The sequence below is a fragment of the Triturus cristatus genome, chromosome 8, assembly GCF_964204655.1.
Source record: "Triturus cristatus chromosome 8, aTriCri1.1, whole genome shotgun sequence".
In the NCBI taxonomy this organism is placed as follows: domain Eukaryota; kingdom Metazoa; phylum Chordata; class Amphibia; order Caudata; family Salamandridae; genus Triturus; species Triturus cristatus.
Genome location: NC_140591.1, coordinates 1432749886 through 1432763003, shown reverse-complemented (window position 1 = coordinate 1432763003; position 13118 = coordinate 1432749886). Strand labels below are relative to the sequence as shown.

The following is a 13118-nucleotide window of genomic DNA, read 5'->3' as shown; positions in this document are numbered from 1 at the left end:
CTTCGTCTGGCTTTTGTTTACAGGCTGAGATTGCACCCCAGTCTTCCTTTTTCGTAGTTAATAAACGTGGCAGTACCTGAATTAGTAATCCTGCTAGTGCTGTAGTCTTTTCCCCAAGCCCTGCTCCTGCAGCTCGGGCCTTTTCTTCGTTTTCTAATGCTGTCCAATCTATCTTTTGGTCTCCCACCTCCCATTCTTTTTCTTTGAGTTTCTCATAAACACCGGCGGGTAACAGGACTTTTAGTATTTTCATAATATCGGGGTAAGTATACTCTCCCATGAGTAACATGTCTTTTATCTCACGGTGGAAACCTGCTGGGTCCTTGTCATGGCTGGGTACTACTTTCTTCATTTCTAATAATTCCAGTTTAGTTATAGGCGTGTACACAAACACGCGTGTAAAGTTATCACCGGCACCTCTAATTGGGTGTACTTCGCGTAACGGGTTCTGTCTATCAATGTGATACATTTTTCTTCCTATGGTGGGAACTGGAACGTGTTCCGGGCATATGAAATTTAAATATTGGTTTCGGGATTCTAGAATTTCCTTAATCAAATCAGTACCTGACCCTCTCCATATATTCGTGAGTAGTTCTGTTAATATGTCAGGTAAAGGTCCTGGATCGGAGTGTTGGCTTTTATATAATATAAGGAGGTGTTGAATCATGTATATACTAGCTAAACGCTGTTCATATGGGTCTAGATTCAGAAACGTGTGTGCAAGTACATCGTCATTGTATTCGCCGGGACTGTCAGCCCATTGTACTGCTGACCTGGCTAATTCTTGTTCGTCCATGGAATCGAGCACGTGGTACCCCCTTCGATCTCGGAGTAATTTATCAGCGGCTTGGAATAAGTGTTCAGGGGATTTTGTATTTAGCATAGGGTTTGGAAAATGTCTATTATATTCTGGACGTATTGGACGTATTGGGTCGTTAAAACCTCTGGTATTATTATGGGATCTTCCTCTACCTACATAAGCTATTGTATCTACTTGGTCTGATTCTTGCTCCCCCTCCTCTCTGTTTAAGTCAGTGGCGTCTACCTCTAATCTTTCTTCGTGTATTCTTTCTACTTCTTTGCGGATCTTTCGGTACATAGCTACTATACATAACTGTTTATCATGTCTTCCGTCTGATATATTCTGGCCCCAAGTGACAAGTTTTTGCATTTCTTCCGTATTTACCCCAGGCCGGTCTTGATTTCTGATTACACAGTTTATGAGGAAACGTAACAGTTGTCCCTGTACCTCCGCTTTCTGGTACTCCATGGCTCTGCTAATACTTTCAGGACCTCGTCCTGACTGGACAAAGTGATATATATTTTCTAAATGTGTAGCCATTCCTGGTAGCTTCGTTAAATATATTGCAGCTCGTCTAATACGTAATGATGACAGCAGCATTTCGTCCCGTTTACCGGGCACAGGATCATATCTACAATCTACTAGAAGTTCCTTAAGCATGTCGGGAGTTGCTAGTTTGGGCGTACGTTGGTGTGCTAATTCTCTAAGGGAAAATTTATTTCCTCTGGGTGGCGTAGAAAAAATGTCTGTTGTACCTCCTGTAGCACCGTCTGCGGTGCTGGACGTGAAAGGATTTGTTGAAGGTGAGACAGCAACCGTCGTTGCGGGAAAAGCTGTAGAAACAGATGTGCTTGTCGGAATGTGTGTCAGAGCTTGTTGTTGCGGAGGTACAGACGGAAGATCTTGGCGATGAGCATCATCGGCAAGCGGTCTATGTGGTGCGGTATTAGCATACTCGGGAGCTGCGTCATCTAAATAGCGGGAAAGGAAAACATCTTCTGCGGTTCTGGGATGCCCCTTGGGATGTGCTTTTATCGGAAACAATGGGGGTGGCAAGTCTTTTGGTATTTCCGGAGTAGCCTTAGGTAACCCTTCGGCCAAAAGTGGATACATACCATTCATAAGGGCGTTTCTTTGTCTATCTATTTGTTCTGATTTTACTCGGGTACCTTCCTCAATTAACAGATTTTCTCGGATTTTATTTGAATTCTCCTTACCCTTATCTTCCTGTCTAAGTGCTTTTTCCGTACGTCTATACGATTCTTTACGCCATAATTCGATGGCATCTTTCTATGACTGTCTGGCTTTCTTTTTCCATAATTCTTCTTCTACTCGCATGATGCAATCTGCATCCCAGGTCCCCGCTGCGGGCCATCTCTGACTCTCTGGTAATTCTTTGGTGTAGTCCACCCATAAATCAAGAAATAATACGGCATCTAGGCCATGCTTATGATACATAAAGTACCCTGGAGTGTCCCTCGGTGGGATGGGAACAGCTTCTTCGAGTACCCCTTTTCTAGTTTTGATCTGTCTTAGTTTCGGAAAGAGCGGCATTTTTAGACCTTATTACTAGAACACACTTTATAAAAACACAATAATGAACAGTCATTCACACCACAGTATATAGAACGTATTTCAAAACATTTAACACTTAACAGTTTTACGAACAATGATAACTAATAGAAAACTAGTTACTGACATCATACTGACACTAGATAATACTTATTTATATGCAAAACATACTGTATATACTGCTAAACAGTACAGATACACTGCTAAAACAGTGCAGACCGGATTTGTGTACCCAAACCCGTCTTGACCGGCACAGACTATGTGCACGTTAAATGCCTCCCTGGTAATGGTACTCACCGGGTAGCTCGGAACGGAAGGCCTCGGAACGGAACTGAAACTGGACCGGACTGGATTCGACTCGACTGGACTCGGAACTTCGGAACCTGGCGGGTCTCTGTATACCTCGGATCTTGCTCTCTCAGCTAGGCTCTGGTCGGGATACTTCGCACTTCTCACCGCCTCGTCTGGGTGTTGATCGCAGCCTCAGTCGTCCCCGCTTGGCCGGAGGGAGATACAGGAAATCCTGCGGATACGCGTTTTTGTCCGTTCAGCTGTGGCAGGAGACCGGGCCTGCGACGCACCGCCGGCGCGTGAGATGAGAAAGTGTCCCTATTCGGGCGCCAATTTATGTGGTAAATATTTCGTTACCGGTACTATTTTTTATGCGGTAAAGTCTATTAAGAATAACTCAGTAAAATGAGAGGCAGAATCCGTGGTATTAGAGGGTTTAAAAAGGCTTTATTCCTATACAAAGGAATACAATTCGAATTGTGGGCCTTCTATTCCATCACCACGAAAGTTCAGGAAGGAAGGGACATATTTTATTGACAGATAAGCAGTTTTATAGAAAATACATTACAATGAAACAGATGCAGGAGGCGTAACAGCTGATAAAAGGTGCATACGTAGCTAATAGAGGGCGTAATTTAATAAACGTCATCATACATGATGTCATAAGTGGGTGGATCCATAAGAGAATCCTGCAATGTCAGCAGAAATAGTTGGCAGAGATGCGCGCGCAGCCGCATGACGTGTGATTGACGTGCAACTAGAGGGTGAAGGGGACTTGACATTTAGCTCTACATGTGGAGACAGAAGTCTGGGGTTATGTCAACCTAATCCCAAATCATATCTAATATCCTATGTTTAAAGAACAGTGTTATCCAAAAAAGAGAGGTCTCTTAGGATAGAATCTTATTCTATACTGACTATACTGACTGTTAGTGCGTGTACAAGCGTCTAAGTGTCTACACTAGATGCGAGGGGGTAGGAATATTCCATGGTGACGGGGCTATGAATTACTTGCATGAGGGCAGCGAGGCCTGGCCCTGTGCACGGTAGCTGGAGGAATGTTTACCTAAACTACTAGACAGGAATGCATCGGATGAGGAACGAGGGAGATAATCTTGAAGGTGAAATACAGTTTTTGGCAGGCGACGGGCTGGATCAGGCACCGTTAGCCGCGCAGGGAGTAAGACAAAGTTCATGGTCACAGATGCGGGTTCAGACTGGAGCTTTCAGAGGCAGAAGGCAGAAAAGGCTTGATGACAGAATTCGGGCCTACTCGCCTGAATCTGTAAAATGTGGAAAGTGAACCACATAAAGTCGGTGGCCTTTCATACTTAGGAATGGAATATCTGACCCATTCATGGCGGATCTGAAAGAGGACATGTTGACGGTGGACGCACATATATTTGCGTCTTCAGAACTGGAGCAGGAGGGAACATACATGTACTTATAGCATGTACATGGAGCCGTTGGGGTCTACGATAGGGGACATAACTGATCACAAAATTCATATTTCCGCACCAGGACTGGAGGATATTATCATCAGAGTCAATGTAGGGAACTGAAAGAGGCAGACCGAAGAGGAACAAGGGAGGAGAAAACAATATATGTCCGGGAACTGACCCTGTGATGGCTAGGAGCAGCATGCCGTTAAGAAAGCTCCAAATGTGCCTGTTTTGCTTGAGTGTAGTGTCCACTGCCCTATTCTCCATCTTCTTCACATATGAAGTTTCCTGGTCTTTTCTGCTGAGCTAAACCACGAGATCTGACAGTTCTGCATAAGGTGTTTTATGGACACAAGAAATCCCCATTTTACTTCTCGTTGTGAGCCATACAACTCATTGGAAAATTAGGCTCAAATAACCTCTAAAGATGGCAGAAGGTTTTTTTCTGTTTTCTGATCACAGCTGCATAACTCCCTGTCCTTAGGGACAAAAGCCATTGGCTCTCGTCTTTCTTTCAAGAAAGATTTAAAAACATTTCTATTCTGTTTCAGTCTCTCTGAGCCATTTTTTTGTGTTTCGATCGCTAAAATGTGCATTGGGCAAACATGATCTGTAATGCAATCCTTACCCTTTGCAACATCTTGTACTATTGAAAGAATATTTCAGATAATCGTCATGGATATGAGTTCTGTGTAAATGCAGGGCAGAGAGGGATTCTGCCTACTCAGGTCAACTCATTAGAAATGTCAGTACTTTGGAGTCACCAAGTTCTTTTTCCAGTTAATTTAATTTTAACCAACCAGTGTGAATGTTATAGGTGTTGACGACCCAGATGATTAGTGCACTTAGTTTTACCTCATGCATTGTCTAGGCATGGGACTAATATGGTTAATGCAATATTGCTACATTAATAACCTGATCATCACAAACCATTTGGGAATATTGGGTTTTTATAAGGCCAATGTTTATACATTTCTTTTGCCTACATGTAGCTTCAACTGCAGCTCCTCTTCTTGCCATTACAAATTTGAATACTCAATAACTACTGTGGCTTGAAAATTGGTGTCCTATATGATGTACACATTTTCCATGTGGAACAGCATGACTAGGCTAACATATCTGCTTAATTTCGGATTATGTTCCAATGTGCGTTTGCTGTGTTTTAAGTGTGATGTTTTAAAGTGATGTTGTATATTCTGAGAGTGTTAGCTTTTCAGAACTTCAGACCTGTTTTGTTGTTGTTTAGTTTTGTATAGTATATTTTTTTAAACATTACTAAAATATTACATAAAAAGCATTGAAACCCTGGAAAATATGTTTTTTACTGCATCATATGGTAAACGTATCATTCTTCTACATGTGTATTATGTTTGTAAATAAATGTTAATATATTTTGTAGTGAGGGCATACAAAAAGATTGGAGAACTTCAGAGACTTCTCAATATTGCTCAAGCTAACTACAAGCAACTAGGAGGCATAATGGAAGAAGACAGAAAAAAGAGAAAAGAGGAAAAAGCATCTGAGAAGTAATATTTTCAAAGCACATATTGTAATTGCTATTATTATTAGTGTGCACAAGCAATTTTAAATAATCAGAACCTTTTAGAATATTAGTGGAAATGGGTACTAAAACACCAAAACTATGGACCTTTTTCTTTGTACAAAGCTGTAAAACAATATAATTTTTAACCTCTTTTAACAAAGCAAACTTCTCCCAACAATTTTTTTTTAAACCGGGTTCTGAAATGTAGAAACTAATTACACTGTTAATGCAGAAGTCGATTGACCACTAGTTGGCAATGTTTTAATGCATTTCTTATATTTCAAAGAGTCCAAAACAAAAATACATCAAAGCTGTCATGGTAAATACTCACTAGGAGACTGCACAGAGCTCCTGGGCTAGGAATTACTTGAATCACTGACTCTACCCCAGAAACACAGAACCAGGGAAGAAAGGGCACGAGACAAGGGTTCTGGACCAGGACAGGAGGTTTAGCTCCGTGATTTTACAATGACCGGTGACGTAAAGTAACAGCAGTTTGTACCAGATGTTCAGGTTGAGAAAACCTACCACTAAAAGGAATATGAAGATGTGCACCTCTTGTGGTTAGATGAATGGGAAGGGTAGACGTGACTGTGATATTTCTGTCTGATCTTACTCTCTATGGTTGGGATCTCAACATTTTTGTAAACTAATGATTTCTTCATTCAGGTTAACGTAAGATCCTGAAGTCTTGTATGAATAGCAGATTGAGAAATGAGAAAAGAAAGAGTTGACCATAGACTTCCACTCAAACACTTCTTTGGCATGTTTTAAATTTCCATTTGAAGATTATCTTTGAGTCCTCTTTTGTAAATTTACTCAAAAAGGTAATGACTAGTCTCTCTTATGTTGTTTGTTCTAAAATCAGTTTGTAAGTACATTACTCTGCTTACACTCTCTTTTTAGGAGCTGAACTATTTGTGTCACTAAAAGTGTGAATGAATCTCACACTGGCCCAAATAGAAATAGGTTGCTTATGGTAAGATCCACTTGAGTTGTTTCTTATCTGTTCTTTGCTTCTGGTTAACTCCCCTACACCATAGTACACAACTTGACAGATCAGAACTGGCCAGGAAAGTGAAAAGGGTTTCTGGTGGTTCTCAATACAACATCACTTCACCACATTAATGAATCAAGAAACAAATGTATTACTGTGCAGTTCAGACTGGGTGCAGGAAGTCTGGTGAGAACTGGGAACCTTGGTACATTTAGTTCCTCCTGTCTCAGTCCTTCTTTAATGCAGCTACACAAATAGGTCCTTAAATTTATATTGGTCATCATACCCTACAGTTATCAAAAATGAAGGGGGAATGGGTCTTATGCTCAGTACTGACCATGAGAGTGTGAGAGGGAGAGAGTGTGGGAGAGAGAGAGAGAAAGAAAGAAAGATAAAGAGACAGAGAAGCCAAGCATATCCAAAACACTAGGGACCTGTGTAGATTACAATATGTACACATAGTGTAGTCATTTTAGGTGCTCCAGCCCTACACTCTTCAACGTCTACATGGCTCCGCTCGCCCCCATCGTCAGAACCTACGGACTCAACATTGTGTTATACGCAGACGACACCCAACTCATCCTCTCCCTATCCAACAAACCCAATACCGCCAGACACAATTTTCGAGAAGGCATGGAAGCCGTCGCCAAATGAATGAAAAACAGCTGCCTACAACTAAACACCAACAAAACAGATGTACTCATCATGGGCCCAAACCCCAATGCCTGGAACGACACCTGGTGGCCCCGTACCCTCGGAAGCCCGCCCACCCCCACGGACCACGCACGCAACCTGGGAATCATCCTGGACTCCGAGCTCAAAATGGACCGCCAGATACACTCCGTCTCGTCCTCCTGCTTCCACACCCACCGCCTCCTACGTAAAACCTTCAAATGGATCCCCCTCGAACACAGAAAGACTGTCACTCACGCCCTGTTCACCAGCAGACTCGTCTACGGCAAGGCACTCTACGCCGGAATAAACAAAAACCTCACCCGCAAGCTACAGAACATCCAGAACGCCGTCGGAAGACTGGTCCTCGACTTGCCAAGACACTGCCACCTCTCCCAGCACATTCCACTGGCTCACCATCAAAGCTAGAGTCACCTTCAAGATGCTCACCCACGCCCACAAGGCCCTCCACGACACCGGACCAGCATACCCGAACAGCTGACTCAAATTCCACGCACCCCAGAGGACCCTACGATCAGCCCAGCTCTCCTATGCCATGGTTCCCCGCACCAGAAAGACCAGATCGGAAGGCCACTCCTTCTCCTTTCTCGCGGCCCGAGCCTGGAACGCCCTTCCGCTCCACCTCAGACAGACAACATCGCTCCCCACCTTCACAAGAAACCTCAAAACCTGGCTCTTAGACAGACCCCCCTTAAAGAACTGGAGCCTGCTAACCCCACCCCCCCAGCGCCTTGAGACCCTTACGGGTGAGTAGTCACACTTAACAAATGACTGATCCAGGGAAGGAAACTACTAGTTGTGAAAAATATCAGTCATTAGAAAAACTCCATAACAATTATTGTAACAAATTAAGGCTAGACTTACTCCAACAAAGAGCATAATTCAAAAATGATTATTGACTGAAATTCTATTGCAAATAATAGTAAGGCAAAACAACAACAATACAATGAAGTGATGGTGCAGTGCTCAAGTGCCTCTTATTTATAATGTTGATATCACATTAACAGAATACCACATTGAAAGAAAAATACACTACTGGTTGTCTGGAGAGGTACATTATAATAGTTCTGGTTAATGAATGGCTAATATGGAAATTAAAATGTGCAAACACATATAGTATATGGAAGGTTTGAGGCAATTGGTGTTTCAAGCTCTATGCGAGTATGTTATTTATACAGGCTCTTCGTCAGGACTGAACAAAGACAGTGGTAGGTATAGTGCCCTAGAGGGTGTAGCACTCTATCACTGCTTTCCAATATATTCCCGTACCATGACTTTTTTTTTATTTCTACACAATTAGTATTGGAATGGTCACCTCCCTGTCTTTCCAGTATTGGCTATTCCATGCTGTAAAAGAAAACACAACACTCGGGATAGTGCATAGAAGCCCAACTAGCGTTTGATGAAAATTAGCCAGCAAGCATTAAAAAATTAAGCAAAGCAATTACCATTTCAATGAATGAGAGCTTTGCCCTTGAACAGCTGGAGCATGTAATGCTAAAATCCGTAAATGTTTCTACTATATTTATACAATGTTTCTCAATACAAGTGAATGAAAGCGATAACACATCGATAGAGATACTTGCAGACAGCTACATACGAGCAGGTGCATGGATCTTCTTATGGAAAGACCTCATATAAATTACTTTTTTCCTAGGGGTCAAAATGTTGAATTTCATGCTACTTTGTTGCCTTTTAACATTCCAAAGCAACCAGAAAGACCCCACTTTGTGTCCATAGAGGACCAAACATAGGGCAAAGTGGATATGGAAGGCTTTTTCCTATGCGGATGCCACTCCGTTTACTCAGCCACTTATTTAATACTTCAAGATAAGCAGGATGACAGGCAAATATTTCAGGATCTGAAACAACATCCCTGTATCCATCATGACTACCCCAGCTCTGCTCCAATTTAGGAAAGATTTATCGAATCACCTCTTTGAAGAACACTGCACCACAATGCATTAACCATCCACAACCCAGCTTCCTCTTTTCTTGACTTTATGCCTTTGACCATGTACACCACTGCGCTGCCTTTTGGCTAGGTTTACGCTTTAGAAATACCATATACATCCGAGTGAAAGACCTCCCCAGAAAAAGAATGTCTGCATGGACCTGTCCTGCCTCGCAATCTGAGTGCCAAACATCTCTGTCCATCTCATGATCTGGTAGTAGGCTGAAGAAAATCAAACCTGATGTGTACCTTCAGCCCATAAAAATAAGAATTCTCACAAGAAAACTGTATCCAAACTTCTTACAAGAGAACTTTATCCCAATCTGCACATATGCGGATCACTGACATAATATCGACTACAAAAATATAGACTTACAAAAATATCGATGCCAAAATATAGAATGCCAAAATATCGAAGTCCTATCTCCAAACAGGAAATTACAAAAATATCGAATCCAAAATATCGTTGTAAATAATATAGTTAGTCAAAATATCGAATTTTTTTAATGTTTTAAAAGTAATGTTAAATTAATGAAATAATACATATAATTAACTGACACATACTTAAAAATACTTTAACAGTAAACTTAATGAATAATTAAAGTAAGTAAAAAAAAAAAATTAATACATATATCTTAACGTGATATTAATTAAAAATATTCAATATTTTCTGTGTAGGATAGCGGGCGCGTAAAATTTACTATTACCACTCCAGTAAGTGCAATAGTAGGGAAAGCGTTGGAAAGCGGGAGGGTAAAAATTACTATTCCCACTCCAGAGAATGGAACAGTAGGGAAAGTGTTGGATAACGGGAGGGTAAAAATTACTATTCCCACTCCAGAGAGTGCAATAATAGGGAAAACATTGGATAGCGTAGGGGTAAAAATTACTATTCCCACTCCAGAGAGTGCAACAGTAGGGAAAGCGTTGGATAGCGGGAGGGTAACATTTACTATTCCCACTCCAGTGAGTGCAACAGTATTGAAAGCGTTGGATAGCGTAGGGGTAAAAATTACTATTCCCACTCCAGAGAGTGCAACAGTAGGGAAAGCGTTGGATAGCGGGAGGGTAACATTTACTATTCCCACTCCAGTGAGTGCAACAGTAGGGAAAGCGTTGGATAGCGTAGGGGTAAAAATTACTATTTCCACTCCAGAGAGTGCAACAGTAGGGAAAGCGTTGGATAGCGGGAGGGTAAAAATTACTATTCCCACTCCAGAGAGTGCAACAGTAGGGAAAGCGTTGGATAGCGGGAGGGTAACATTTACTATTCCCACTCCAGTGAGTGCAACAGTAGGGAAAGCGTTGGATAGCGTAGGGGTAAAAATTACTATTCCCACTCCAGAGAGTGCAACAGTAGGGAAAGCGTTGGATAGCGGGAGGGTAACATTTACTATTCCCACTCCAGTGAGTGCAACAGTAGGGAAAGCGTTGGATAGCGTAGGGGTAAAAATTACTATTCCCACTCCAGAGAGTGCAACAGTAGGGAAAGCGTTGGATAGCGGGAGTGTCAAATTTACTATTCCCACTGCAGTGACTGCAACAGTAGGGAAAGCGTTGGATAGCGGTAGGGTAAAAATTACTATTCCCACTCCAGAGAGTGCAACAGTAGGGAAAGCATTGGATAGCGTAGGGGTAAAAATTACTATTCCCACTCCAGAGAGTGCAACAGTAGGGAAAGCGTTGGATAGGGGGAGGGTCAAATTTACTATTCCCACTCCAGTGACTGCAACAGTAGGGAAAGCGTTGGATAGCGGTAGGGTAAAAATTACTATTCCCACTCCAGAGAGTGCAACAGTAGGGAAAGCGTTGGATAGCGTTGGGGTAAAAATTACTATTCCCACTCCAGAGAGTGCAACAGTAGGGAAAGGGTTGGATAGCGGGAGGGTCAAATTTACTATTCCCACTCCAGTGACTGCAACACTAGAGAAAGCGTTGGATAGCGGTAGGGTAAAAATTACTATTCCCACTCCAGAGAATACAACAGTAGGGAAAGTGTTGGATAGCGGGAGGGTAAAAATTACTATTCACACTCCAGAGAGTGCAATAATAGGGAAAGCATTGGATAGCGTAGGGGTAAAAATTACTATTCCCACTCAAGTAAGTGCAATAGTAGAGAAAATAATAAATGTATTTTTATTTTTAAATTAATTAATTATTAATACAAAAACAAGTATTACAATTAATTACCAATCACACAAGAACTGATTATTTATAAATACCAATACATTTTTGTTTAATTAATTAACAATTAATAATTAATTAACAAACAATTGTTTTTTAATAATAAACATTAATAAATGCAAATAATACCAATTAATAATTAATTTATAATATATTAATTAAGGATATACACAAATTATTTAAATAATTATTTTTTTCCAATTATATTACTTCCCACCATATTCCCGTATAAACACAATACCCGCTACAAATATTAATTGAATACAATTAACATAATTATCAATTTACCTATTAATACTAATTAATTACCAATTAATACTAATTATTTACCAATTAATAATTAATCAACAACCAATTAATTTGCGATACCAATTAATAATTAACTAATAACAATTAAATTACTTCCCACCCTATTCCCCTATAAACCCACAACCCGCTACAGAAGTAAAATGCAAAATTAAATTAAAGATATATTAATTAACAATATACACAAATAAATTAAATAATTATTTATTTACAATTATATTACTTGCCACCATATTCCCCTATAAACACACTGCCCGCTACAAATATTAAATGAATACAATTAACATAATTATCAATTAAACAATTAATACAATTTAATTACCAATTAATACTAATTATTTACCAATTAATAATTAATCAACAACCAATTAATTTGCAATACCAATTAATAATTAACTAATAACAATTAAATTACTTCCCACCCTATTCCCCTATAAACCCACTACCCGCTACAGAAGTAAAACGCAAAATTAAATTAAAAATAATTGATAATTCCTATAAAATATTATTTAATAATCTATAATTAAATTACTTCCCACCCTATTCCCCTATAAACCCACAACCCGCTACAGAAGTAAAACGCAAAATTAAATTAAAAATAATTAATAATTCCTATAAATTATTATTGAATGTACTATAATTAAATTACTTCCCACCCTACTCCCCTATAAACCCACAACCCGCTACGGAATTAAATTACAAAAAAATCAAAATACATAAAATTCAATAATTTAAAAATATTCTAACATACATTCCAATATTAATACATACTTTTAACACATATACTAACACTTAAAACACTATACAAAATTCGATATTTTTAACAACTATATTATGACAGTCGATATTACTTACTTCTATATTATTGCAATCGATATTTCTTACCTGTTTTTCGATATTCTTCACCACTATATTTTTGCAAGTCGATATTCTGTCCATTCGATATTAAAAACTCGATATTCTGGCTACTCGATATTTTTTTTTCGATATTATGTCTAGTTACCAAGAGAGATATGTGCCCATCAGAATTTAAGACCTTGCTTGTCTGGGAGAAAAGAAAGCAGTTTGCGTTTCATCTCCTGGCTGTCATTGTATGTCGTTTAAAACCAGCCCCTAACGCTTGGGCTTGCTGTGTTTCGTCTGCCAATGCAAATCCAACGGGACTGAGCCAAACTGACCACTTTAGCTTAATTATGTGTGTCATTTTCTTCACCTTCCTTTCACCTTCTCTGGTAGTTGGATGTTACCCGTCTCACTTGGGTAAATGTATCATATAGGAGAAACCTTAAATATGTTTCCTCATTCAATGCATGTTGCAGTGTTGCCACATGGGC

The 13118-nt window shown here is 40.0% G+C and overlaps 1 protein-coding gene across 3 annotated transcripts in view; it reads left to right on the top strand.

The window, feature by feature from the left end:
- Window positions 1–13118, top strand: part of ANKRD42 (ankyrin repeat domain 42) — a 394873-nt gene that overhangs the window by 335785 nt on the left and 45970 nt on the right. For all 3 annotated transcript variants that reach the window (XM_085620564.1, XM_085620566.1, XM_085620565.1), the window contains exon 10: window positions 5507–5633. In XM_085620564.1, the coding sequence (XP_085476690.1) occupies window positions 5507–5633 (127 nt within the window). The remainder of the gene's footprint in view (window positions 1–5506; window positions 5634–13118) is intronic.